We start from the raw sequence: 27,438 nt of genomic DNA, 5'->3' as shown, positions 1-27,438 counted from the left end.
TCACATTCATCAAGTGAACTGTGTTCATGTGTGTTTTTAGGTGCATGGCACTACACCTGTTTAGTTAGTAAGCAAATATTTAATTTATACTGCCCACAAAGCTACAAGCCTCTAGGTAACACTTTGCTATCACTGTGAATGCTTACCATTCAGGTAAAAAAAACTGTTTTTTTTTTCTGTACCTCTTCACTGTACTCAAAAAACTGCATTTCCTGTCTCTTGCAAGCAAGCTGTTTGTGATTGAGCTGTACAGAATATACCTACTATGGCAACTGTGGTAACAAAGTTCTACAGTTTAGTAATAGCCCAGTATTTAGCTTGTCAGGCTCCCATCTATGTATGATCATTGCAGCCAAAGTTCAATCCCACCTGTCATAAAGTGAAGACTTATTTTGTCATTTGGCTAAAAAATCACTTGTGTTAGGTCATTTTTTTTTTAAATTCCTGTTGACTTTTTTTTAGATTCTAGACATCCTTCATTGGATTAGTGCATTTCCCCTATGAAACTTTTCAGTGGAAGAAATGTGCATCTCTTTTACGTAGAGCTGACATCTTCTGTAAATCCAGAACTTGAAAGAGTAAGTTCAGCCACCTGAGTTGATCTGTGTTGTCATCCATTTTGCGAAAACTGAAGCATGTCAAATTGACAAGTTGTTCTCGTTCATAATTTTTGAATATATTGCCAGTCTACATACACTGGTCTTTCTGTGTGAGGGCATGTGTGTATACCTGTTCCACTTGATGTTTCTTCATATTCATGTGCAAAGTAGTGCGGTATGATGTGACCTTGAGTTCCAAAACCATGCTGCCAGATGAAGTAGCACACCTATGCATATTTTATCCCTGCCCACATACCACCAGAACGTGTGCGGAACTACTTTGGTGCTAAGGTGGCCATGTACTTTGCCTGGCTGGGCCACTACACATGGTCTCTGGCTGTGCCAGCCATTGTTGGTCTGCTTGTGGGCCTGTCTTGTGGCTCTCACGGAGAACAGGTGAGTCTAGCTAGAGTAGTCGGCCCCATTGATGCTCAGAGCCATTGCCATTTTGGAAAACAGCACGCTAGTGCTCGGGAAAGGGCCTTTTACCTAATCTCCTTGTCTCACAACAGTACTGCATCATGACGTCCACTTTATCAAATAAAATTGGTTTAACTTAGAGAGTAATGGTCTGGACAACAAGTTGTAGTTCCTTGATTGAGGCCACAGCTCCATTTTATATGGCAATATATGGCAGTTCAGCAAAATAAAATATTGTTTAAAGGATAGTAAACGCAAATATTAAGACAAGCTAAAGTGATAGATCAATGCACGAGGATGCCTAAGGCATCAATATTATTGCGAACAAAGTTTTAGTAATCAAGAAATTGCGGTAAATGCAGGACATGATTTGCAACTCACCAGGCACATTCAAATACTAGCCCAATGATAAAGACACTCCTAATTTTGTTTCTGTCGCTAGTACTGAACTTCTCATAATAAAAAGATATTCACATTGCATTATAAGACAGAAGAAAATTCTACTTGTCCAGTTCTATTCAACATTTAGAAAAAAGTAACTCATTGATGTTACTTTTGATAATGATACAGGCGGTCGAAACGTTTTGTTTTCGCTTGACTCTTCACCACCCGAGCCTTCGCGTTTCAGTTTCGTTTGTTTTGTGCTGGTTTTGCTGGTTTGTGAAACTCCCACCGAATGCAAGTAGCACAGATTTCCACCTCTTCGTGATGTCGCTGGATGCCTGAACGGTCCACGTCACTAGAGGAAAAGCAGCTGCAGTGGTGAATCCAATGCTCTGTCTTGACTCAGTTTCTCCACAGCAATGCAATTGTGCTTTGCACGAAAAACAGTAGCACCATCAGTCGGGTGTCGGGTTGCTCGCAGGCAGCTGTAGGGCGGAGATAGCATGTACGTCACCACTCTCCTGCTCGGGGGTGGGCAATCTGAATTGCGCTAAAGGTGTCCGCACCCTCCAGACACAATTTTCTCTTAAACAAAGTCTTCTTGGTGCTAAAAAAGTGCTGCAAGGTTTCTGGAATGGTATATTAAGAGGCCATGTTGACTTAATATTTGCCTTTAGTGTCCCTTTAGATGTTCGAACTGGTAGTGCATAGCAGTGCTGTAAACAAAAATATCAAAAACTATACTCGGGTAGCCATTTCCACTTAACAAAATATATTTGATTAATAATTGATTTAAGGACAGCTACGCTGCTTAGTGTATTGACATAATGAAAACTTTATTTGAAAGTCAATTTATTGTCTTGCCATTTCTTGTGTTTGCCTCTCATGCTGTTTCATTATGTAATTTTGAACTAGATAGACAGCGAAATAGTACAAGGAAAGAAAGAAAGACTTCTTACCAGAAGCCATATCGGCCGCTTTAAGTCTTGTCTAACTAAACGCACTACGACTGGTTTCACCAAGGCCCACCTCTTTCATACAAGGCAGACATCGCACGCAACCCATCCATGATTGCCTATTGTTGTTGAGTATCAGGGCTGAAATTTTCCAAGTTTCCAAATTTACCAAGTTCATTTAATTGCTTCATTGGACAAACACTCAATTCCTTATCACAACTGGCCCATATACAGCTTGTACACTCTTTGCAATTAGCATACATTGCTTTTTTAATCTGCAGTTAGCTGGTGTTGCAGTGGTCTTTATAAAAAGAATTCTCACTTACATTTTCTTGTGGGTTTTCTTGTAAGGCAGACACTTACCAGGCTCTGCCCTGTTTGCACTGAACATGTTCACACGCACACCATGGAATAACCTCTCAGAAGGCCTGATATTCACGCAGAAGTGCATCTTTACCAGTCCTATACCAAGGAAGTGATCTCATTCACCTGCGTATGGAGTCTGCTGCACTTATCTTGTACTCGCAGAAGACGAAAGTACTAGTGCATTGCTTGCTCAGCAGATGCATGAGCCAATGCAAGCATCTGCTTCCTGGTGCCACATTGCAAATGGTCTCATTTCAATGTATTTCACAGGATCCTAAATGTACACTGTGCATTTGTTAATAACGTCACAGCATTGCATAAAGGGTCTGTATGTTTCAATAGCACTTACAATTCCTTTGCCACTTACGCAGTCTCAAGGTCTTTGAACATAGTAGTCATAGAATATTATATATGGCTTTACAGAGGTGTCAAGACCATTGGAACTCTTTCCAGGGTTAATATGTTGCATCATATAGCTGTATAGCTGCTGTGGCTTTTCACAGAAATGATGCAACTCATTCACGGTTTCTTGTATTTATTTATCCACTTTTGGGATCAGTTTAGTCCTGACCTGCTGTTATCACCTTGCTTTAATACCTCTAGGAGAAGTGTGATAACCTGAACCAAGTAGAAAGGCCAGCTTCAATGGCAGCAGCATACTATGTTCATTCAGAGTGTGTACATGTCTGGCACCAGCACTATGTAGCACAGAGAAACCTTACATTTCCAATAAAGCTTTCTAAAAAATAAATTTCGGTCCACTTTCTTGGCTGCAGCTCGTCTACAAGTAAAAACGCAGGCGTGTATCTGCATTGAAAAACAGAGGTGCTTGCTGCTGCATACAGCAACCTGGGCAAGCCTTTATTTTAGCTACAATGGCTTTTTTATTCATCACTGCTAGAACGTAACTGTGTAGCTGAAGTTTTCTTCAGTGGATGCGTGCTGTTTACAGGTGAAGCCATCCTGAGATGTGAGCTGGCTTGTCCCCCTACACATAAGGTAGCATAATCAAAGGCTACTGGTGATTTTAATGTGAAACATGAACAGAATGTTACAGTCAATTGCTCCCATGTATGTTTCGGGCACTCATCCAGAGTGACTGTGCTGATGTTGCCTCATTTATCTGCGGAAGTACAGGCGCAGGAGGACGCATGCTTGGTGGGCTTTACACTGCTCAACATGCTTTGGGCGACCATCTACCTCGAGCTGTGGAAACGATACTCTTCTGAGCTTTCCTACCAGTGGGGCACTCTGGATGAGCAGAACGAGCTGCTTGTAGAGCCACGGCCTCAGTTCAGGGTAAGAACCAGAGTGCACACACTGTGGCCACATTTGGTGCACAGGCTCACTGCGCATTCACAGGACGTGTCCATCAACGGGAGGCCCATCAGGAGAAGAACGAGCTCCAGCTGCACTCGTGGTATCGGCATTGGCGTCGTACAATACTTTGGCATCACACAGTGAAATGCCAATATAATTAGGAATCACATAATTCAAAGTGATGGATAAACCAAACAAGTACTTGGCTGGTGCCAGCAAAGTCGTTTGTAATTGATTAAGAAAAAGCTTTCACGAACCATACTTAAAAATTACACGATAGTAATCTTGGACACAATTTCTCACTTCCACAGACCGTTTGGACACATATTAGCCAAAGACCAAGGTTGATGAGTTGCTAGCCAGCATAACACAGTGTACTGTGTTTTTTTAGCTTTTCATGATGCATCACCATTTATTGTGCAGAACTGGCTATATTGCGGCCTTTTTGACTCATGTTCATCCTCCCATAGAACTCCATAGGTACTCATACTACTTATAGTGCAGCCGGGCGAGATGAAGTACTGGTTATAATGTGATTTCCGCAAGAAAATCCCACAGACAAACGCAGTAACAGGCGTGCTTCTCAACAGGTTGTGCCGGTCGGTGGGAGAGGAGAGCAATGAGGGCAATGCAGAGGAGAATGAGATGAACACACTAAAGAAAAAGAAAAAAGTAAGAAAGGCAGCAGCAGCATGATGCGGCCATACGGTGTTTGCCTAGGTCGCACAGAAGCCGTCGCTCGGCTGCTTACCAGCGGCGTGTGCAGCGGCTTCAGTTTGTGTGCAACCATCGCAATTCGTGTCATAATGAACTGCAGATGTCACATGTGCCACCTTGACTGTCAGTTTAAGCAGTGTTCCACAAATTTAGTTCAGAGCTTTTAGGTTTTATGCTCACATGTGAGCTGCCACCTTTCCTACCACTACACGCACATGCAAACTTGGTTGGCATTTGCAGTAGTTGCTGTGGCTGATTGCCAGAAAAACCAAACTCTGCTTCACATTGCCCCAGTCCAGCCTGTGCACATGATTGCATGTCCAATCTGTATATAATCGTCTATGGATACAAACATATCAAGGACGATCTTCCTGTGACGGCATGCTGCCCGACACCCCTACCGGCTGGGCCCAATCAGTGCGCCTCGTCGGGAGATGTTGACCAAAGTTGTGCTTTGGTGCCAACTGAATGAAGCGCATCACAGTGGCTGTATGGCACTTGGAAAGTGGAGGAACCACCTTGATAACGAAAGCAAGGGCATGGGCGGCACGGGCAACACTCAAATGATAGCATCTTTGTCTGTGGTCGCCTTGTTTTTGATTTTGTCCGCGCATGCGAATCAGTCCAAGAAATTGAACGGAACACTGTACGGCATTTGAAATTTTGGTCGCCGTTCTACATTAGTTCCACGTAGTTGGTGGCAGTGCCGTGAGGAATTCGAATAATCGAGCAGGTCTGAAGAATGAGTGGGCAACCTACTTTTTCCTCTTTTTATTTTCTTTACTTGGTCTGCTTTATGCAAACACAGCGGGTCCTCAGACATTAACCGATGCTCATAAATTTAAACGAATGCAAGCATCCTGGTGGCATGTTTCGATTCTTGTATACGTGCGGCTGCTCGGACATGTTTTGTGTAGGTACAGCCTTTGAAAAATGTTGTTTTGGTTATAGTGCGGTGCCACTCATAGTGCAAATATTCACGACTCCACTGACTTCTGTTACATGCGGTCTATGCTGTATACGTTAAACCTGCAGCATTTGCGCGGCCTTTCCACAGAAATGTGGTAGATATGTGAGATATTTTAGCATACTGTCATTGCATACAATGCTCAAGCAGAGAAGTAAAAATGAATACCTTGAGGGTCAACATCGTACATGTACGGTAGCGTGAGAAAGTCCCAGCAGTAATACTACATGTAACATGGCAATCGAACGCATGAAAAAATTAACCTTTTCAGAACAAAGCACTACCTAGCATTGCTTTGGAGATGCTGCAACCTTTCGTGTCTTCTAAAGAAAGTTCTTATTGTGCTGCCATCCCTTGGACTTCCACCAGAACTGATTTTTCACTTCACTGTATGGTGGCTGTCTCTGTGACCGTTCAGGAGTATTCGCGATTTGCCCAATCTACTGCCGCATGCTCATGCCCACACTTGCATGCTTTATATTCTGCATTCTTGCATATATGTAATGCGTTACAGCCGTCACGAGTACGGATTTTATCTAATTTCTTATAACTTAATTCACTACCTTGAAGTACTCATCTGTGTGGCTCTCCCATGGGTGTGTTATTATAGCATTCTTCTCACCAGAAAGCCACATACAACAGTTTGCTGCTCTGCCATCGGCCGTACCATGCTGAATGTGCCGGTTCTCGTCTGATATCCCCGAAGCTGAGCAGCATTGGGCTCGGTCGGTACTTGGGAGGGAGTTTGCTGCTCTACCTGTTGAGGAGTGAAACAAGTAATCTAATCTAGGCATGTCGCCTCAAACACCATGGGGTTTGCCTTTTATATTTATTCTTGTCTTCATTATCTATATTAATAAACATGTCTCTCTCTTTATAGCATTTGAAATACCACATTTCACAAATGTTTCATCTTGTGATCTGTGCGGCACTCTCAAGAAGCTTGGGACAACAGAAAGGAAAGTAAACAGGACGTGCACTGTTCAGAAATTACATAGTTGTGAAACAGCATGCTTCCTGCGCACTTCCTTTTGTGCTGTCCCAAGCTTTTCGTGAGCACTGCACATACTGTAGCTTATGGAAAGTAAAAAGTGAAAAAAGTTATGAAAGAGAGAAACAGTGGCAGGCATGAAGCTACTAGGGAAAATGATGCAGGTTTCCTTTGTAGATTTGTACCACTGTGCTTTGCGCTGAACCTATATGGGCCTTTCTTGCTTTCCTTTCGAGATAAATGAAAGGAAAAATTGTCGTCCACTCAATAGTGAATGGTGATATTAACTTTATGGGTTTTTCTTTGCAGCTTCATTTCACAGTTGGGTGAATGAATCTTCCTCCATTTTGTGAATTTCTACACAATTTATGTGCTGTATTCATAAATTAGCTATTTTGAATTCACTGCTAGCACGTTAGTACTCAAATCTTGCATGCAGATTGTGCTGTACAGTCTCTCTTCTATGCTAATACCTTTACCAGACTTGGTAGCCCCAGTTGACTTGAAAGAAAAGGGAGGCTGCTGTCTCTGAACTTGGCAAGCAAAAAAAGATCCAGTTCAGCCTTATGAGGCAATCAGTGTCACAGTTTGCATATGTGGCGTGTTGCTATCACTGCTTTGTTACATGCTTCAGTCACAAATGTTTACCTTGCAGACCATGGCAACCTAACAAACTTACCAAAGCAATCACAAGGCTACCATTGCTCGTACAGCTGCAGTGACTTGTGAATTTGATTGGATTACGTTAATTTCTAATGCTAATGATAGTAGCCTGTCATAATTGTCATTTAGGCTTTGTACTCAAACGTAATGCTCATATAATTAATTTATATGTTTTTCTGAAAAATAAATAGGATACAGTAAATACAGTACCATGGATTGTGTTATGTTAGTGCTAATTACTAAAATAACTCTAATTTCAGTTCTTGAAGTGGGTAGGGGAAGAAGGATGGATTTTTTAAATGTTATTTTGGAAAACAACTAAGGAAAATGTTTTTTTTTTTTTTAGTTGACCACAAATAGCAGTGTGGAGCTAACATCGTGGTGGTAGCTTAACTTCCGCATCATCAGCAGGGAAGCAAATAAGCAGGGAAACACTGGATTATGTGTGTATTTTTGTTTCATTTCTTCATGGAGCTTGCAACAGAAACTTGTCTGATACCTAGCTTGATAAAACTGTCAATCATAGTCAATCATAGTTCTTTGAATATGAATGTTGTGTTACTCAACTCTTTATTCATGCAAATTTTTTCTTGCTGAGCCTCACTATTGAGTAAGAAGTTTCTGACTAAATGTCTTCCGCCAACACTGTATCACAGGCAGCAATGGGTTTACAGCAGGGACACAGGACGGGAAAAAAGAAGTTTGGCATGTGACTCGCTTTCTTTTGAAAGCACGGTCAGAGGACACAGACCGATCCAAGATATCCAGCTGAAAGTGGTTTCACACATGTGATGTAAAGCAAATGAAATGTAGACCTATGGTTCGGTGTACATATGATGAGAACTGTCTGTACAAGTTCCAAATGAAACCATAGGTGTGTTGAGGAGAAGCCCACTTCCAGTTTTCTGCCTGGTGTTTCTCTCCGTTGCTGAAAAAGCTTCCGCAAAATATTTTTTCTTTTCATTGATTAGGCTTATTCTTAATGTGTTTTCTGCATTTAGATAGAAAATAAACATTTTGTGCGGGTATCGATATTAAAGCACAAAGTGAGCAAACTTGGCATGTAGGTAGCCAAGTACTAGGTGCGTGTCACTCAATGCATCTCACCCACCATGGTGGCAGAGTGGCTACGGTCTTCAGCTGCTGAGCACGATGTTGTTCTTTTGATTCCTGGCCAGTGTAGCCACATTTAGATGGGGGCAAAATGTAAAAACGTTCATGCACCTAAACTCAGGTGTACCTTGGAGAATTCCAGGTGGTCAAAATTAATCCAGAGGCCTTCTCTACAGTGCCTCTTGTAGGCTTGTTGTTGCCTTGGGATGTTGAACTTCATGAATCAAATCAATGTCATGAAAGAATGGCGCAATGAATAGGAATGAGCACAGTATGGATTACCAACGCGCCCAACAGTCAGTACTTCTAAATCAAAGCAACTCGAGACATGCAATATTTGCGCTGTGGTCTTCTTTATACTTTTCAGGGTGAGCCCAGCCGGAGTCCTGTGACGGGGCGCTTAGAGCCCAACTATCCTGGCTGGAGGAGGCACCTGTTCCGATATCTTGTGACACTGCCAGTGGTGGCTTGCTGCCTTCTGATTGTAGTACTGGCCGTCTTCCTCATCTTTCAGCTCCAGGTGCTTCAATAGTGTCCAAGGGTCTCTTGTAGAAAACCAGGGTGTCAACACTCTCCACAATACTGACACTAAATTTCAAATTTTGTATGGTTGCATTGTTCTATTCCTCTGTCATAATGAACAGTTTTCAGCAAGCACTAATGGTTAATATAGATGAGGGCATAATTTAGAGGGATGCCAAAGAGAAACACCAAAGGAGTTTATGCTGAAAAAGTATTCTTCTTTAAAACACTTCTTTAATTTTGCAGTGCTACTGGAAGAAAAAGTAAAAGTCTGAGTTCAACTATTTTTTTTTAAATTTTTATGCGAAAATCTCAGCAGCCATACGTCAGCACAAGATCATGAATTTCAAAGTACTTTTTTGTATTTGGGCTGTTGTGGTGCAGTAAATGTTCTCTAAATGCTAAGTTTAGTCTTCGGCTCCTGGAGAATACAATATAGTCCATCTTCCCCAACAAAAAGTTATCATATTTGCCCAAATCTAACGCACACCTTTTTTCAGAAAAAATGGGTCCAAAAGTTGCCTGCATGTTCAGTCAGATAAGAAACTGTGTTTGCAGCGTTGACAGCTGCCTACCATCAGAGATGTTGCCATCACCTTGTGATGGCAACAAAGCACGTTTTTGTGAAGGTTGCTGTAGGTTTATTTTGCGCTCGATTACAACCTGGAGTGGCATTCTTGGGCAATTGCTTTCGGAGAGAGTCTTAGTGTGTCAGGTGTTCCGCTATACTGTGTGTAATACCAAATTGCCACAGGCATAAATGGTCGAATTGGTGGTGCAGAGGTCAACCAGACAACCATAGAGTTGTTATGGTCAAATAGCGCTAGGAAAACATAAACAGCACCTGTCCTTGCGTTCTCTCATCTGTGTTTTCCTCGCACTGCTTCACCACGAAGGCATTGTACCAACTAGCTCACACTCAGACCTTATAGAGTTGTTGCAATTACGAAATCTGTTCTGCCTCACTGCTAGTGTAAATTTTTGGCAGCGGCTTAATCGTGAGTGTTGCCCTTGAAAATGTTTTGCTTGACAAGAACACTTATGGAACATAAAAACATGTCTATAAAACACCTTAAAACTCTCAACTATGACTGGATGTGTTGGTGTTTACAACCGCAATTATTTCTGGCACTGTGCCAAGCTTGCTGTCTGTGCACAGCGCCAGGAAAGCTGTCAGCCGCATCCTTTGACAAATCCCGCACAGAGTCACATAAAATATTGTGAGAGAGATAGGCAGAACCTCATTCACACAGCGTAAAAAAAAAATTCAAGAAAAAAAAAACAATGATTACGATACTCCATAATGCAAAAGTTGAGCGCAGCTCTATACGTGTTTTCATTTCACGATATATTGAGGCAAAGAATTTGAGACAGACTTGTAGCAGAGTTGGCAATTGCTGAAATTTTTATGTGCGGGTCAAGCGCGTCGGCTTTTATACATGACTCGTCAAAGGTTCCAGCGTAATCACTGATGCTGTGTGGCTTCCAGAAAGTACTACACAATTCACGTCGCACATACAATCAGATACAAAACAATCGCAAACCATGACAATCGAAACAAACGTGAACGAGACCAAACGAAGCAAACCAAACAAGCGTGAGTGAGAGCTGACGCAAACAGACAATATAGTACGAAATGAGCGGTCCAGCTGAGACCAGATACGAGTATGCATCGAGCACTTGGGCAGGTCTACATGACACCAGTTTCCCTCACGCACGTCACTAGCCATGTCTTTTGTTTTTACATCTTTTCCATCTTCTTTTATAATGAGGGGTGATTTTTTCCGTTTTATAGATGCATAATTTACTAATACAGTTCAACTTACAATTCTTTAGTGTCTCGTTAATTTGGCATTCAAGATCATGCAGGGCACAAAACTTCAAACTGCAGCACCTCACAACACAGATGCAGGTGCCTGTGTGGCAAAAAAAGAGCCCAAATTAAAAAAAATATAGATACTGCAATCGCCGTGCAGTGATTGTAGCAGGGTGGTACAAACTGAAAAAATACAACAGCATGTACAGAAAAATGCACAGGTTAATAGCAATAATAATAAAACTATTATATAGATAAATACAAAGCATACAGGTTCGGCACACACGAGGTTACACCAAAGAACTAAAACATTGTCACTGGAAACATGATGCAAACAAAATGTCACTGTAAACATGATAAAAAAGAATTTAATGTTGGCACAGAGACAACATTATTTTTAAGCTGGTTCCAGTCCACTATTGTGCGCAGGAAGAATGAATACTTCAAAGAGTTACTACATGAGAAAAAGGGAGTTATAGTGAAATTGTGTCTTTGCCGAATAGCGTATCCGGATGAGAAGTATATGATCTCCATTATGTCAATCTTGTAGTGCTCCTTTACTACTTGACATAAAAATTTCAATCGTGAACAATGATTTTTTTCTTATAGAAAAGAAAGATTAGCCCTTTTTAAAAGCTCTGTAGCTGAAGTTCTCATAGATGTGTTATAAATAAAACGCATGGCTCTTCTTTGTACTTGTTCTAGTTTGGCGATGTTAGATTTTGTAAAAGGGTCCTTTTTCACTGCAGCGTAATCTAAAATGGGCAGTACAACATATTTGTAAGCCAAGAGGTGAACAGAAGGGGAGGAAAGCTGAAGTCACGCTCACCTGAAAAAAGAGTTTATGGTTCGCATTTGCAGTGATGTAATTAATATGAGTATTCCAATTGAGATTGTTCGAATCCACAGTCCTAAATATTTACAGTTACTAACCTCAGAGAGGAAACTTATTAATACTGTAATCAAATTTTAAAGGTTTCCTTTTATGTGTTATTCTCATGAAAACTGTTTTTTCAACGTTGATCACCAACTGCCATTCACGACACCAAGAAGCAACCCTCTCAAGTGCACTGCTAAGCAATAATTGATCCAATTTGGTATTAATTTCGAGTACACAACACAATCGTCCGCGAAAAGTTTAATATCTACTGGAATATCATGTACAATATCATTGATATGTAGGAGGAACAAAAGTGGCCCTAACACTGAACTCTGGTGTACTCCAGAATCCGCCGTTACTGATGCAGATATGTTGTTACTCATGGAAACAAACTGTTTTCTGTGGGTTAGGTACGCAGCGGTCCACTCAGTTAACTGATTATTTTTGAAAACATTATTCAACTTATAGAGCAGTTTTTTTATGGGAAACTTTGTCAAATGCCTTTGAAAAATCCAAAAATATAGCGTCAATTTGTGTACCATTGTTAACTGATGTTGCAAAATCGTGGGTTGTTTCTACCACCTGAGTACACGTCAAGAACCCTTTTCTAAAACCGTGTTGATATTTGGTGAAAAAAATTATGGTATTTAATTTAGTATTTAGTATTTAGCATTTAGTATTTAGTAATTTAGCATTTAGTATTATGGTTTTAATTTTGTATTTAGTAGAAAATTTAGTATTTGATTATGTATAGTGTGTTCGAGTAATTTGCAAGTTGTGGATGTTAATGAAATTGGGCGATAGTTTTTAATGTTGTTTCTTCTTCCACTTTTATGAAACAGTTTGATTCTGGCTGTCACCTAGTCATTCGGTAGTTCAACATCACGCAATGATTTGTGAAATAATCCATGCAAATACTTAGACACCCACTCGGCATATTTTTGAGGACGAATTTGGGATGTTGTTCTGCCTTGGTGATTTCATTATATTCAGTTTTAACAGCATGTTGAAGATACCTTGTTTTGAGATTATAAGGTTTGGCATACGTGGCAAGGAGACATAAAAAGAGAGGTAGGGCACCATCATCTTTAGTAAAAACAGATTTCACACAGATTCAGTATAAACAGATTCAGCATAACATCCATAATATTTATTAGTTTTAAGCAGTACCGGTCAATTACAAATGTGTTGGAACGTAATTACACAAAGTGATAGGGAACTGGTGTTACTGCCGTCCCAAATCTAGTTTTATTTCTCCAGTTCTGCTGCTACAGGAATTTCAATGTGTGGAGCATCACCTATATTCCCTTTCTTCTGGTCAATCAGTTACTTCAGGAGCTACTTTTGCACTAGCGTTATGTAACCTTCAGTGTTTACACTTGACTAAAGCAATCACTATTTTGACAATGTGTTCAAAAGCTTTGCAATGTCAAAATAGTGCTAATGGCAGGTGTGACATTTTTTTGTCACGTGTTTCTCCAGGCTTCAGCCAGATAATGTGCACTGCAAGCTATGTTTCCGAAAGTTATTGGTTGAAAATGCAAATTGTAGTGATTCTTGTTCCATGTAAAATGTGAAATAAGGCATAACAGTTCTGTGCATATCATTATTACATGTGTTTAATATGCAGCAGCTATTACATTTGTTTTAGTTTGCGCATTTCCCTAAATCTCATCTGGTACCCCATGATAACCAAATGTGTGTCATTGGCGACTTTATCTTATGGATTTCAGCACTGGTGGGACGAGTGGCGTGTCCAGAGGCACTTTCTAGGCAACTTTTCTTTCTTGCCTAAGGTCAGTTGTAGACGACATCTGTCTAAATTTCATTTAGTAGACTTCATCAAAGGTTGCACTGTTTCAGAGGAAGCAGTTCACTTATTGTCTGCACCTGAAATGTTGCTAGCTCTGCATTGTTAAGGAATTCATGAGGAAGGAAAATGCATGGGGGTGTTGTGACGGGCGAGGTGTGTTTCAAGATTATATTATGAAACAGAAATATTAAGAAAAAATTGCAATGATGAGACACTGAGGGGAGAAATGGCACAATGAATCGCTTTGTCATTTAATTGTGTTGTCTCTTTAACTTCCATCTTCACCATCTTCGCACTGTTTTTTCCTTAGTAAACCGTGTACCAACCAGCCTATTTAAATGCAATTTTATACAAGAAATCCTATACAAAACAAGTTGGGGAGACCCTCCCATCCAGTTGCATGTTTGTATGAAGGTTGATTGCTCATATTTGTTTTTTTTTTCTGATTTTTTTTTTGCTTTGTACATCAGACTATTTTCGTTTAAATATAACTTAAACTGCATGAAGACAGTATTGAAGGCCCGTACACATGAAAAATAAAAAGAAATGTCCATGTTTCAAGTTGCTATTTTAGCATTTTTTCTTTGAGGTTATTCTCATTCAGGTGGGTGAAACTGAACTTTGGTGATTTACATGTAGTGCTTTGTTTCAGCTACTTGCCTCACACATTGAATTGCCTTGGCACGTTTTGCAAAGTAGTTCCAGCAAGTAGCCGCTCAGCAAATGTGTTGCCCACTGCCCTTTACTGCCATAGATACTGCTGGCTGTGGTGATCCACGTGCTTGACACCGTCTACTACCGCATTGCTCTCTGGCTTAATGACATGGGTGAGTGTTTTCTTGTGGGCACACTACCGCAGTTGCTCTGAGCACCCTTTGCACCCTCCTTGCTATGAGGGAATGTACAGAACTTGCTCATTGTGATAGTAAACCCTTTGCATGCTGAGCATTCGAGGCATTTGTGCCTGCTGAGTGCCCATCAAAATTAATTTCGGTTTAAGTAACACGTCACAGCAGGCTTTAGATTTAAATAGTACATCTTAATGTGTTGCTGGGCATTTTACAATGTTCATTGATCTGTATATTGGTTAAAGTCGAATGCTGTCGGAAGTCTATACAGTGCTGCTATGTCTTGTTTTAATGGGCAGTTTCACATGCCAAATGGCGTCTTCCATCGCTACCATTATCTCTCAAACAAGTCTCGTAATCAACATCAGCATCCTCCAAATTTTAGTTCACCAGGAGCTCTTGAATTTCGGCATCATTGAAAAACCATGTGGGCTTCTTGTACTTGTTATTGGAGAGACTGGAACAGCACCAACAGATAAATTTATTGTGGCACCCATCACATAAAAACAAAAGCTGCCATGCAATTCTCTCCGTAGAGAGCACAACCAGCTTGTGGGGGTTTCACATCCACAGATATTTCAGGAAAGGCAGGGATTCATCAGAAATAGTGACACAACTTTATGGCGTTGACCAGGGGTGTGCACGGATGCCCAGACGAGTTGATTCGAGACCAGCACTTAAAGTGTTGAAAGGCTGCAATGAAAAAGAAAGTGATGTCAACCTAACATGGACTGGAAAGACGGAACATGTTTGTGCAACCATTTTCGCTCATGCAATTGACCACAGTGCCGTGCATCAATTGTTACAGGCCATGTTAACTGCCTGTGATGGTGACAACTCTAATCCTCTTGTAGAATAGTCTATAAGTGTGATTTGCGTAGCTACAATGAAAAAGCATGTTCTGTAGGAAGCCCATGCTAATTGCATGCTAGTGGCCGTACAATTAATTTTTTTAGTAGTTGATTGAGAATTTTATTTTATTGAACATCCAAGGTAAGGACTAATAATCTGCATGCCTGACAAGGGCCCCATTTTCAAATACAGTTTGGATAATGTTATCACATATTTCTGATTTTAATACTATTCTACTCAAACAGACATTGAAAAGAAAGAGGATTACAACTTAGCCAGTCTTCTGCACATATGTACAAAATTTCAGCACACTCAATTTATATACAGAAGAACCTGGTTCGTACGTGCTGGGGAAAAGAAATGCAAGATAAAAATGGAAGAACGGGTAAAATTATAATCTCCAAAGCCAATCTTCAAAAAATTTTGCAGACTTATCTGTAGTTGACATCTATGTAATGCGAAGGTTTGCCTGAATCGTTGCAGCTCGAAACACCGACTTGTGCCAATTTGGTGGTGCGCAAGTGACCCAAACATGCATTGGCATTTTAAGATGACGATAAGAAACAACCTAAATTGAGCTAGTGGGCAGCGCCAGAATACAATGCTACTATGCCATCAGATCAAAACACATTGCTCACTTCGCATCGTCTGCAGCAGGGAACAACAGCGCGTTTGGGTTATTGCCTGTTGCCTATGGAACAAACTGTTCCACTGCAGCCGGGCCAGTAATATTCGCTTAGCAACCTTGCTTTTGTTTTGTTAATGCCGAGATGACCGGACAAGCGTGCTCGATGGGCAAGCTCCACAATTCTCTCGTGGTACTTCAGAGGAACCCCAAGTTGGTCAACGCTTATACTTTTCTTTCCGTGAAACACAGGGTGCATTATGCCACTTCTTTCATAGAATGAGCCACTGCCTGTTTCTTGCTTTCATAGCATTTTGTGAGAGTTGAGCCTTTCTTTTGTTCCTCGATCACCGTACCCTTATCAACGGAAGACAACGCCTGAAAATCGCGGCTCTTGGGTGCATGCAACTGGTTTCAAGTTCACTTTTTTCGTCAATGGATTCCTGCGAGCCTAAACTTGGGCTGCCGTTGTTATCTGCCAGGCCGTGATGTTGGTCCGTAGCGCTGCGAGTGATAGCACGTGGAAGAAGCTGCGGTTGAGTTTTAGCTTTTTTCAGCATTGACCTAGTAACAATCATTGCAAGGTTCATGTCGAGTGTGACTCCCGACTTCAGCAGCTCTTTTGCCATTCTGTTTGATAACAAATATGGACACCTTGGCAATACTTCGTCTGGAGACGGCTGATTTGGTCTCAATTTCACCAAACGAACCTTTCAAAGTTACTTTGGCTACTGGTAGGCTCAGCATACTCTTTTCCAAGGCCTGCCGTTAGCACACGTAATCCCCTGTGAAATCTACTGCCTTTACGAGGGACGAGTGCACCATGTCATACGTTGCACCTGTGTCACGCAATACTTTACATTCTTTTCCGTTAGCTTCCATGTCATGAAGATACGGATGCAGTAGGTCTTCGTTTAGCTCGAGAACGAATTGGATCGGGGACACTTTCGCAACCTGGCATCCCGCGGCTACATGTCCCCATTTCTGGCAGTTAAAGCAGACAATTTGTTTCTGCGCCTCAAGCGACTTGTGCCGTAAATTAAAGGATTCCTTTAGTTCATGTCATCTTTCTTCTCTGGCTTACGAAATAATCTCAGCTGTGCTGGGGAGACCCCTGCTACCCGTCCATTTTTTTCGGTATTAGCAGAACGGTGTTTAGCGCAGTAGTCATCGGCATAATCTGCTGCCTTTCATGCAGTTTTCACATCTGACCTGTCAAGCACCCATTCCCTCAATTTAGTTGGAAGCATGGAATAAAACTGCTCTAGGCAAATTTTCTCATACATATTCACCTTGTCATCAAACGCTTCAGCTCCTTTCAGCCAGTTTTCCAAAAAGCTTGCTAGCTTGTATGCAAACTCTGAGTAGCTTTCGTCTGGCTGTTTAGCTGTTCCTCTAAACTTTATCCGGAAAGCTTCAGGCAACAAGTTATACTTTGCTACCAATGCTCCTTTTACATCCACATAACTCTCCGCTTCTTTGGGGCTCAGCCTGGTTAGAATATTGGTGGCTTCCGCTGGCAACAAACTCGGAAGTCTCTGGGGCCAGGAAGACAGCCCAAAGCCCATTCTTGTGCAAGTTTGCTCAAAGTTTGTCAAAAACAGCCCCAATTCACTACTGATGGAAAAGGGCTGAAGAAAACCTCTCATGTTATAGTTGACACGTCTCAGTTCTGCCTTGTTTGCCAGTGTCTGTTTTAGTTGCTCCAGTTGGCAATGCTTCAGTTCCTCGTTTCTTTCTCTGCCTCGGCGTTTCCATTGGACTTCATCCACTGGATTTCATCCCGCAAGCTAAAATTTTGCCCACAATTTCGGGTTTCCAAATGGCTTTGCTACAATCCACACCAAGCTCTTCTGCTACGGCTAACAAATATACTTTTAGCAAGCTATTCAGTTCCATGGCTGCCCGCAATTGGGACGAAAGTCCCCTCTAGTTGCCTTTCCTATTTCCTGCTTATGCCAAGAAATTATAATGCTTGGTGTACCAGAGTACAAGACCAAAGGCCTCACCGACTGCTGCCACAGAGCCTCCGGGAATCCACCATCCCACCGCTGCCACCAGTTGTTACGTTTGGCCGAGCAGGGCTCCGAGCCAAGGCAGGAATATTACGCCGGACGATGAACAACATTATTTCAATCTGGCATAACTGCTGCCAGTAGAGACACAGCATCCTCAGTGTGGCCCTGCTATCCTTTTTAACAGCCTCGCCTTCACGAAGGGAGAGGGAAACACAACCCTCCTCATGATAACAACCATGCACGATAGCACATTATCACGCTGACAGGCCCACCGGGCTTCGGCGCTTGGTGAAGGTAGACACATGCGCATGAGCGCAGCAGCCTGCTGATAATCTGAGCAGCGTATGCCATGACTGCGCTCAATTTGAAGGGGCATAAAGAAGCAAAGAACATTTTTGGTAAAGTTGGACTTCAAGCAATACTTATGTAGATGCTTGTGAATACTCATAGCTGCAACCCATATTTAGTCAATTTATTTTTGAGAAAACTGTGATAGCTGCACTTTGCAGCCATGTTCATGCATGTATGTCAGCTCCAATAATTTTCTTGCAGAGTATGACTTCAGCTTGCTGTCATTTGCTGCCTTTTCTGCTAATACAAGATCCTACTTTTTCCTGCAGAGAACTACAGGCTGGATCAGGACTACGAAGATCAGCTGATTATAAAGATTGCAGTGGTCAGTTGACACCTGATTTGCTGATGTCCATCTGCTTTTCTTGTATTTTTCTGTTGTTTTTATTTGTATGTGCCTAAATTGCACTGTTTGCATGGTCACTTTAAGCATGTGTGTGCCTTTCTGCAAGCAATCTACACAAGGCATGTCAACAATGGTGCATAAAGTTTTACCTAAGGCTTTAAATAGTGCATATTACATACAGACACCACAAAGAAAAAAAAAAGATTAATAAAGTTGGAACTCGGCAAATGCATCTTAGTCTCGGGAACGCTGCTAAAGAAATCTGAAAAATTGCAGAGACTTGTTGAAATCGTAAGCTGTTATATTGAACCATAATTATAGCAGCATGTGGGAATAGTTCAGGTGGTGAATAAAACAAACAGTGCAACATGGGGCCAAGACTGAACTGCAAGAGAAGCAGCACTGAATAATAAGTGCTTTATTTTCAAAAGGGACATGTAAAGTACTAAAGAGTACCTGCGTGTCACTAATGTTGTTTTGTTGTTCAAGAAGAAGGAATAAAAGAGCATAGGCCATGGGCATAGTAATTGTCTCACCTGTAGGTGGACATCTGAACTGTAGCACTGCCAATGAAAACAAACATGCGCTCAAGTACACACAGAAGTTTCTTATAAGAGAAACGCATTAGATACATAAGCATACACAGTATATACATACAGTTGCACCCCAATACAACAAAGTTGGCAAAATTGGACCTTACTTTCATCATAATCAACTTTCATTATAATTCGTCCTTTTATGTTAATAACTACAGTCACCGACAAATTTTTCTTATGTAATATTTTCTGTATCATCAGGCGGTTCGAAAAGACTAAGTTCAATGAGAGAAAAAAAATTATCTTGTTTAATGTGAGAGTTAGTGATCAAAAATACAGTTTAGCGCTATGTTGACGATATCTTCACATTGGCGGTACAAAGTGAAGCCTGCAAAGCATTCGCATCCACTCCACTGCCTTAGCTGATAGTGTTGCCCGCAGTGGCATGACATTATCATGAAGAGTGCAGGCAGAGGAAAGCAAGTGCTTCGTCTACCTCTCGCTTCAGTGTGTCTCTAAAACTCGAGATTATGCGACCTCCAGTACTAAATGAGTGGGAGGACGGCGCACGTAAAGTCATGGCCATCTCGGCTCTCCCCAACTTTGCACCCACCACGGATTACCACTAAGAGAGGGTGCGCAGGCATCAATGTTGCCGGATTCGAGACCCTGCCTCAGGTGGGGACCGTTCCCCACCTGGGGCTAGCTGTTTTTTTATCCACTTTCATTTCCATTAATTTATCGTTTCTTTATTTCATTTATTAAGCTCAAGTAATTTCCTCAAGTTGTCCTTGGTGTCAGTGTTTGTTGTCTTCTTATATGACTAATAAAAATTAGGCCCCTCGGTTAACCCCCTTTCTTCTCGTTTTGAACTTTATATGGAACATGGCGGCATGAGGGTCTTGCTGGTGCGCTTTGGCAGTCATTCTCTGTCGGACGACATACAATTTGGAAGGTTCGTTTGCAAGTAGGATCACGTAATTCAACCATTTGACAATCTGCATCTGCAGCACTTTCCATTTACGTATTGCCTTGATATTCCTTCATGACAGCAGTGAAATTTTGTTATATTGAAGTTGTGTATAAACATACTTCATTATGTTGAGGTCATATACAGTTCAACCCACTTATGACGACACCGGTTTTAACAATTTATATTTTAAAACAATGAGAAGCTGCTGCACCGTCAACTTTTGTATGTTTTCCATGCCGCTTACTACAATGCCCCGATGCCGCATTATCGGTTATAACGATAAAGTGTGGCTGCTGGGTGTCTATGCTGAAAGGTAGTGAAATGCGAAATCCTTGAAAAAAAAAGAAAAAGAGAAATTTGATCCGGTGAAAAATGGCCCCGACAGTCGTCGCGCGCTCATTTTTCAGCGTTCTCCATGCACCTCTCTCTCATTGCCCTTCCACCCCTCCAAACATGAATGGGCTGCACCCATAGCTCCACACTGCACCACCTTCTGAAACACGAACGGACCGCGCCAACTGCGCTGCTCCCTGATTGTCTGTTGGCTCATTCAGCGCAGTTCTGCAAACAGCTAAATCGCTCTTGTTCGTCTTTGTTGGTTGCGTCAAAGTCATTCCTGGCCACATGGCTTCTCAGCCTCGTTTGATTTGCAGTGAAAACGAAAGATGGCTGATCCATCCACTGATCATCAGCAATGCATGACATTGCTGGTGAAAAGAACCGATGAGGTGATCATTGCGATCTTGCTTGCATCGGATAGTGATGGTGACGACGGCAGCGATGACGCAGTAGGGCAGGCTGCCTCAACGGTGTCCTCACAGGAGGCCCGGCAGATGATTCAGTCCCTCCGGTGCTTTGTTTTCGCAAGGAAGTTTCCACTGTACTATGTGTAGCACCTGGATGCCTTGGGGAAGCATGTCGGCAAGCTTCACATAAAGCATGCAAGCCTGACGGACATAGGGTTTTCTCGTGCAAGCGGATGAGAAGTACCTGGTGAGATGCTTGCGGCAATCTTGCCTCATTGTTTCCTCTGAATTTCTCAAGCTGACAAGCTGCCACAGCAACCGTCTTGCATTTTTTAAAAGGCCACTTTTTGGGGCCACCAATGTGATGCCTCAGCAGAGCTCGCATATCGCTTGCCACTCGTGACCCCTCTTTGCATTTGGTATATAGCAGTGCTTTAATTCTTTAATGCCTTTAGCTGTGGCTTGTTGCATGCGATCAGAGCGCTCGGGAAGCAGTTTAACAAGTTAACACAATCAGCAGCCGGATGGAGGAATGTGGTGGGGAGGTGCACTGGCCTCCCCACCATTATGGTTTCCTCACAACAGCTCTGCCATCCCTCTATTTTTATTTTTTCATGCAACCAGGTTATAACAATTATTGGTTATAACAATGGAATTCTCGTAGCACCTAAACATTGTTATAAGTAGGCTGGAATGTATGCTCATACGTGGTGTCTATAGACAAGAAGTTTTAAAAAGTTCACTATTTCGTTATAGCGTGAATTTCATTATATTGAAGTTCATTATATGAAGGTTTAACTGTATATACAAAATGTGTGATGAAAGAAGCATGTCAACATTAGAACTTATGTCAAGTTTGCTAAATTCTTTATGGTATTATATATGAACTGTACATGAAAAAAGAAATTATGTTTATGAAGTGCAAGAACAAAGCATTTGGTTGTTTGTTGTTTGTCAGCACTGTGTCCAGTTTCTTCTCTGTTGTTCTGTTTGCTTTATTTTTCCTCAAGGTGCATAAACAGCACATATTATCACTTTGGGAACAAATCCTGTTTGCCTTCTAGTGTTACACTTCTGGGTTTTTGCTGATTTGTACACCTTTTCATGTAGGGTGTTATTTGACAGATATTGATGGGAACATACCCGTGTCACTGCAATATACAAACTGCACATTAGAAGGCGTACTAAACTGTTGGGTGTTTCTGGATTTAATTTTGTAATCTGTAGGTATACTTGCCATCCCGATTAAATGTTTCCATTAATTAAAACATAACTGAAGGCTTTGTACAGCACCCAGTTCCTTTTGAGAGGTGTTGTTCATGCTAGTCATGAGGTTTTTTTTATAAATCTTTATTACCTAACTTCAATTGATTGCCTTATCATTAAGGCTTCAATGCAAAAGTTGGGGAGGATGTTGAGAAATGACCAACAACAGTGTTTAAAGCCATTTAGGTTTCATGCGGTCCTCTTGTGGCAAAGAAGAAAAAAATAATAAATAAACCCTGGGAAACAAACATATCACATCAAAATGTGTCCATGCAGCAGCAAATGCGCCACTCTCAAATGTAAACCTCGTCATCTAGTATATTGTAGATCTTAAGCATGTTCGAAGCCTGGGTTTCACATTTGGTAAGGTCTGTAGATGTATGCCAAAAAGTGCTAATGCATCGAGGAAAGAATGCAGCTGGTCATTCCTAGTGTGGTATGCTAGGCACACGTTTGACGCGCTTCACATTTGAGAGCACTGCAATCCATGGCACACGAATGCATTGTCTAATGGTATTTTAAAAATATTGAGGGGTTTTCTTTTTTGTTTGAAAGAAAGGACCATGCAAGACCTAGGTCGCTTTAAATCTTGTTATTGGTAACTTTTTGACATCCTTCGCAACCTTTGCATTGATGCCTTGTTAATTTGGTTAGTAAATAAAGGGTAGCTAGATAAACAAAATTGATTATTCGTGCAAGATTAAAAGCATACTTCTAATTAACATGAATAACGCCCACGAATATACAATGAGTGAGAATTTGTGTGAAGCCCTCTGCTATCTTGTAATCCTCAGTGATGTTTAGGTGGGACACTCAGCATATGACTATTCTTGCGAAACCACAGGCTCATTCAAGCAATGTTCATATGTATGCAACATTCTATTATGGGATGAAACATTTCTTTTCTGTTACTCCCATATCAGATATGTTAGCATTTTGACTCGCATATCTAAAATAAGTGCTGTTTTTTTATTTGCTATGTTTGAGTGCATGTATTCAGTGCATGTATAGAGATGTGTGTGAATATGGCATGAGCACTGAAGCTTTGTGTCACTGCATGGAGTTTGCACAGGTTTTGCAGATTTCATGATGTTAATTCTTGCTGTGGAGGAGCTGAAGATATTGACTTGTTTGATTGACCTAAGGTGAGTGCTTGCATGAAGAATGTACAATGGAGCTCAGTTATTTGTGAATGATGCTTATTTTTGTGTTGGCATTGTCATAAATGAAAAAATTGCTAATCATTCCTATGCAAAGGTTGTTTAGAAAATTCAGTTTCAAACTATTTCATACGTCTCATATTATGTGCATGAGATGCTTAGGCATTTCATTCGCGGATTACTAGTCACTATTGTAACATATATATGAGACCTAGTGTACATAGATGTAAGTGTATACTAATGTAATTGCATATTAGTGTAAATGTATGAGATGCTTGATGTAATCTGTACATTAGGTGCCTGGTTATTGGGATTTATCAGTCAGAATTTTTACTTTTCATTCAAGAACATAGCAATGGGTTCGTCATATAACAGGTGATGAAGTTTTTAACTTATGACAGCCTAGGATAAATTTGGCATAATTTCCTACTCTATCTTTTTTTTTTCGTCTTCTTGCATGAGTACTGTACATGTGCTAGGATACACAAGTTAGTACCTTAGCTGTTGGAATGCTCATAGCATGCCACTTTAGGCACAGCACCTGAAGGTGATCTTTTGCTGCTTGTTCTGTCTGCCTGTTGACCATCGCATTTCTTGATCACTGGTTTTGTGCCAGGAAAATTGAGAAAAATATTTTAGTTATGTTTAGAAAATTCTGTCTGTATTTTTACTTATCTCTCTCCTTTCTTTTTCCTTCAGAAAACTACACAGATCACATAGTTTTCTTGTGTCTCTCTTGTGTAATTTTAATTTGCTCTGTGTTGAAATGTGCAAAACACAACACATGCAAGAACAAATGGGACACGTATTGATTTTCAGCACAGTTTAAAATCAAAACATCCACTATACAAGCTGCAAGAAAAGAAATTGCTGTTTTGGAAAATGTTAGCCAGAACAGCAGCATGTTTTACCAGTCATTCTGAGGATGTTTTTTCTTTAACTGATGCTTCCGATAGAATTTATTTATTTTCCAGGCCTGAAGGCATTACCAAAAGTTGTTTACAGGGTGTCCCCGCTAACTTTAGCCAGAGTTTAAAAACATGCGAATGCCACATAGCTGGACAAAGCCAAGGTAATGTTGTTTGCTGTTGCTTGGAGATGCTCAAATAATTTTTTTCATTCTGCCTAATTGGATGATTAGTCTTAATTCATTCATCAACTTCTCAACTTCTCAAATATTGTAATTAGATTAAAAGTGCCAATGAGAAAATTGTTGAGCAACATGAAAAACACCCAATGCAGCTTTCTGTTGCTCAGTATGTCCTACATAAAAGTTTTTCTCAGCGTGAGAGAAGTCCACGAATACATGCAAAGTGCCTCGAGCGGCCAGTCGCACAGCAATTTCGCTTGCATTTGCGGGCTTCTTTCACACACGGAAAAACACTTTTATGTAGCATGTATTGTGCAACAGAGAGCTGTGTCGGGAGTTTTTTCACATTGATCTACAATTCTCTCGTTGACACTTTTCATAGAACTATAGTATTTGAGAAGTTGATTAAGTAGTTAAGACTAATTATCTAACTAGGTAGAATGCAAAAAATAATTTGAGTATCTCCAAGCGATATCAAACAACATTACTTTGGCTCTGTCCAGCTATGTGGCATTCGCACATTTTAAACTCTGGCTAAAGTTAGCTGGGGCACCCTTTATACAGTTGAACCTCGATATATCTAACAGAGTGGTGATCGCGAAATAGTTTGATATAGCCAGAATTCGATATATAAAATCACGTTAAAAAATGTGTCAAAACCTTCTGCAAATAATCCATGAACCAAGGGCGCGATCGGGGATCGTTGTTCGGAGCGCGCGTTTGGTTGCACCATGCACAATTGGCCTATGCCGCGCTGACTTCCGTCATCCGGGAGCATACGATCGATTGCACCACTCACAATTAGTGTAGGCCGCACTGACTTTGTCAGCTGTGCAACACTGGCACGGTCTAGGCCAATCGTGTGCAGTGCAACCGAATGCGCACTCCGAACAACGATCCCCGATCGTGCCTCTATCGTGGCGCAGTAAATACTCACCCAAAGCTTTGCACGAAGTATTTATTTATTTGGTTGAAAGTACTGCAGCAGTGTATCCTGCTTCTTATTGGCAGCCGCGTGCTTAAACACGGAGTCCTCAAGATAGTCTAAACGATCCACACGCGATAGGCCCACAAGTGAGTAGCATCTACCAAGGCGTCTGCGTCTTTGCAGATGCAAAGTTCTCATGAGGCACGACCATAGAATAAAGCACCACGGCAGGTGCAGAGCGCGGCACCGAGGAGGATTTAGTAGAGTCAGTGCGACAAATGCAATGCGTCATTGACCTTGTCGAACTAGCCAAGCCGCCATGTACGTTCAAATGGCGCTCTCGGTGCGATTGATGTAACACAAGTGCAGCAATTATAAAGAGTAGGGCAGTGGGGAACTACAGTAGGTGCGAGGTGGTACGAGGGATATGGAAGGGGGTAATGGCTCCGGGCCTGACTTTTGCCATTGCAGTTCTATTTATGAGAGTAGAGACCCGGGCACAGTTGGAAACTAGGCAACGTGGTATGGGTAGGCTCACTCTGGGAGCGCATGCAAGACACGAAATCTTGGGGTGCAGGGGGATCTGGGATGGTCTTCTTTCGAGGCCAGAGAAGCTAGTAGCAAGATAGCATTTGAAGAGTGATTGAGAAAAATGGGGGAAATGCGGTGGACTAGGAAGGTTTTCAGTGAATTATACATGAGGAGTGTTGACACAAGGTGGAGGAAGCAAACTAGAAAACTGTCAAGCAAACACTTGGGAAGCAGCGGGGAGACAGGTAAGGAATTATCTGTCAAGAAAAAGGTTAAGTAGACAGAGAGGGGTTTGTGGAAAACAGAGATGCAAACCAAATCAGCATTAGAGACATACAGGACGTTTAAGGAAGAAGTAGCCAAACAAAATGTTTACAATAACTCTAAGGGAGGCTCATTGTTGTTTGAGGCCAAGACAGATGTACTGTGGACTAAAGCGTACCGAGCCAGATACCAGGAGATAGACTTGTTGTGCGGGGCGTGTGGTGAAGAGGAGGAAATGGCTGAACACTTGATACTTTCTTGTAAACGACTTCACCCTACAGTTGAATGTAATAGGGGAACTATTCAAAGCTTTGGGATTGAAGGACAACGAAGGTAAAATAAACTTTGAACAGGTATAAATAACTAAACAGAGGCTATCCGCTTGGCGGATTATATCAACGCAAAAGTAAAGGAGTAAATACATAGGTATGCATGCATATAGTACCACTCAAGGCTAGGTGGCACACTCCGCCGCTGCCCGATTCAAAGGGTTGAGCCTCATTCATCCATCCGTCCATCCATCCATGTGTGCAGCTATTGTGTGCAGCAGTCGGGAACTCCTATCGCGCCACTGCTATGTTTGAGGGCGTTGCGGGAAAGCTCGCCGCCTGTCAGCAGAGCACACGTGGTCTGGTGCGGCGGAGCTCAATATATCCATTTTACGTCCGACCCTGTCCGAAATAAAAATGTAAAAATGCATGCGATTTTCCAGGTGATATAGAAAGTGTTCGATATATGCAAAAATTCAATATATTCTTGTTCGATATATCGAGGTTTGACTATATAATAACAAAGAAATACATTTGCAGCCATAGAGCTTAACATAGTGTGCTTCAATTGTGTAATAACAACATAACCACTTAATTGGTAAGTGAAAACTTCATTTAAAATGTAGTTCGTGAATGATGGTTCAATATAACATCTCTTTGTGATTTTCACACGTATGCTGACATTTGCCACTGCAAATACTGTGGCTGCAAAAATGGGTCTTCATTTTTGATGTGTTTTGTTTAATGGTCACTTGAAGTTTTTCCTATAACATCCAGTATGACGAATGTATTAATGGGGATCAACAGTTTGCCTAGCTGACCATAATGTTTCTTATCTTGCATACGGCATAAATTCTGACTGTTTAATTATAGCTTTCTCCATAAGAAAATTGTTCTTGCTCAGACTTTGTAGTATTTCTTATTTTCTCTGGACCTTGGCAGGAAAGAGAAGTAGGGCTGAGATTTGAGGAATTCTGGTGAATGCATGATCAGATCTCAGAACTTACTTAAGGGGATTAAATTATTACTGTGTTTTACATAATGTCATCAAGCACTGGTTACTACATTTCATTCTTCTCACACTTCCTGTTTAATCCTGATAGTTATG

The 27,438-nt window shown here is 41.3% G+C and overlaps 1 protein-coding gene and 1 long non-coding RNA gene across 4 annotated transcripts in view; one reads left to right on the top strand and one right to left on the bottom strand.

The window, feature by feature from the left end:
• The window catches only part of wwk (white walker), a 77,682-nt gene that overhangs the window by 13,632 nt on the left and 36,612 nt on the right, over nucleotides 1-27,438 (top strand). For 2 of the 3 annotated variants that reach the window (XM_065438945.2, XM_065438942.2), the window contains 6 exons: nucleotides 862-995; nucleotides 3,863-4,024; nucleotides 8,864-9,016; nucleotides 13,448-13,510; nucleotides 14,282-14,354; nucleotides 18,491-18,546. In XM_065438945.2, the coding sequence (XP_065295017.1) occupies nucleotides 862-995; nucleotides 3,863-4,024; nucleotides 8,864-9,016; nucleotides 13,448-13,510; nucleotides 14,282-14,354; nucleotides 18,491-18,546 (641 nt within the window). The remainder of the gene's footprint in view (nucleotides 1-861; nucleotides 996-3,862; nucleotides 4,025-8,863; nucleotides 9,017-13,447; nucleotides 13,511-14,281; nucleotides 14,355-18,490; nucleotides 18,547-27,438) is intronic. The other variant, XM_065438943.2, reaches the window with a different exon arrangement.
• LOC135907252 (uncharacterized) lies at nucleotides 14,839-18,430 on the bottom strand. The gene is made up of 2 exons (XR_010565946.2): nucleotides 17,862-18,430; nucleotides 14,839-15,068 (listed from the first exon to the last, which is right to left on the bottom strand). It is a non-coding gene; the product is annotated as an uncharacterized lncRNA (long non-coding RNA).

The sequence above is a fragment of the Dermacentor albipictus genome, chromosome 1, assembly GCF_038994185.2.
Source record: "Dermacentor albipictus isolate Rhodes 1998 colony chromosome 1, USDA_Dalb.pri_finalv2, whole genome shotgun sequence".
In the NCBI taxonomy this organism is placed as follows: domain Eukaryota; kingdom Metazoa; phylum Arthropoda; class Arachnida; order Ixodida; family Ixodidae; genus Dermacentor; species Dermacentor albipictus.
This window is presented reverse-complemented; position numbering and strand designations above follow the sequence as displayed.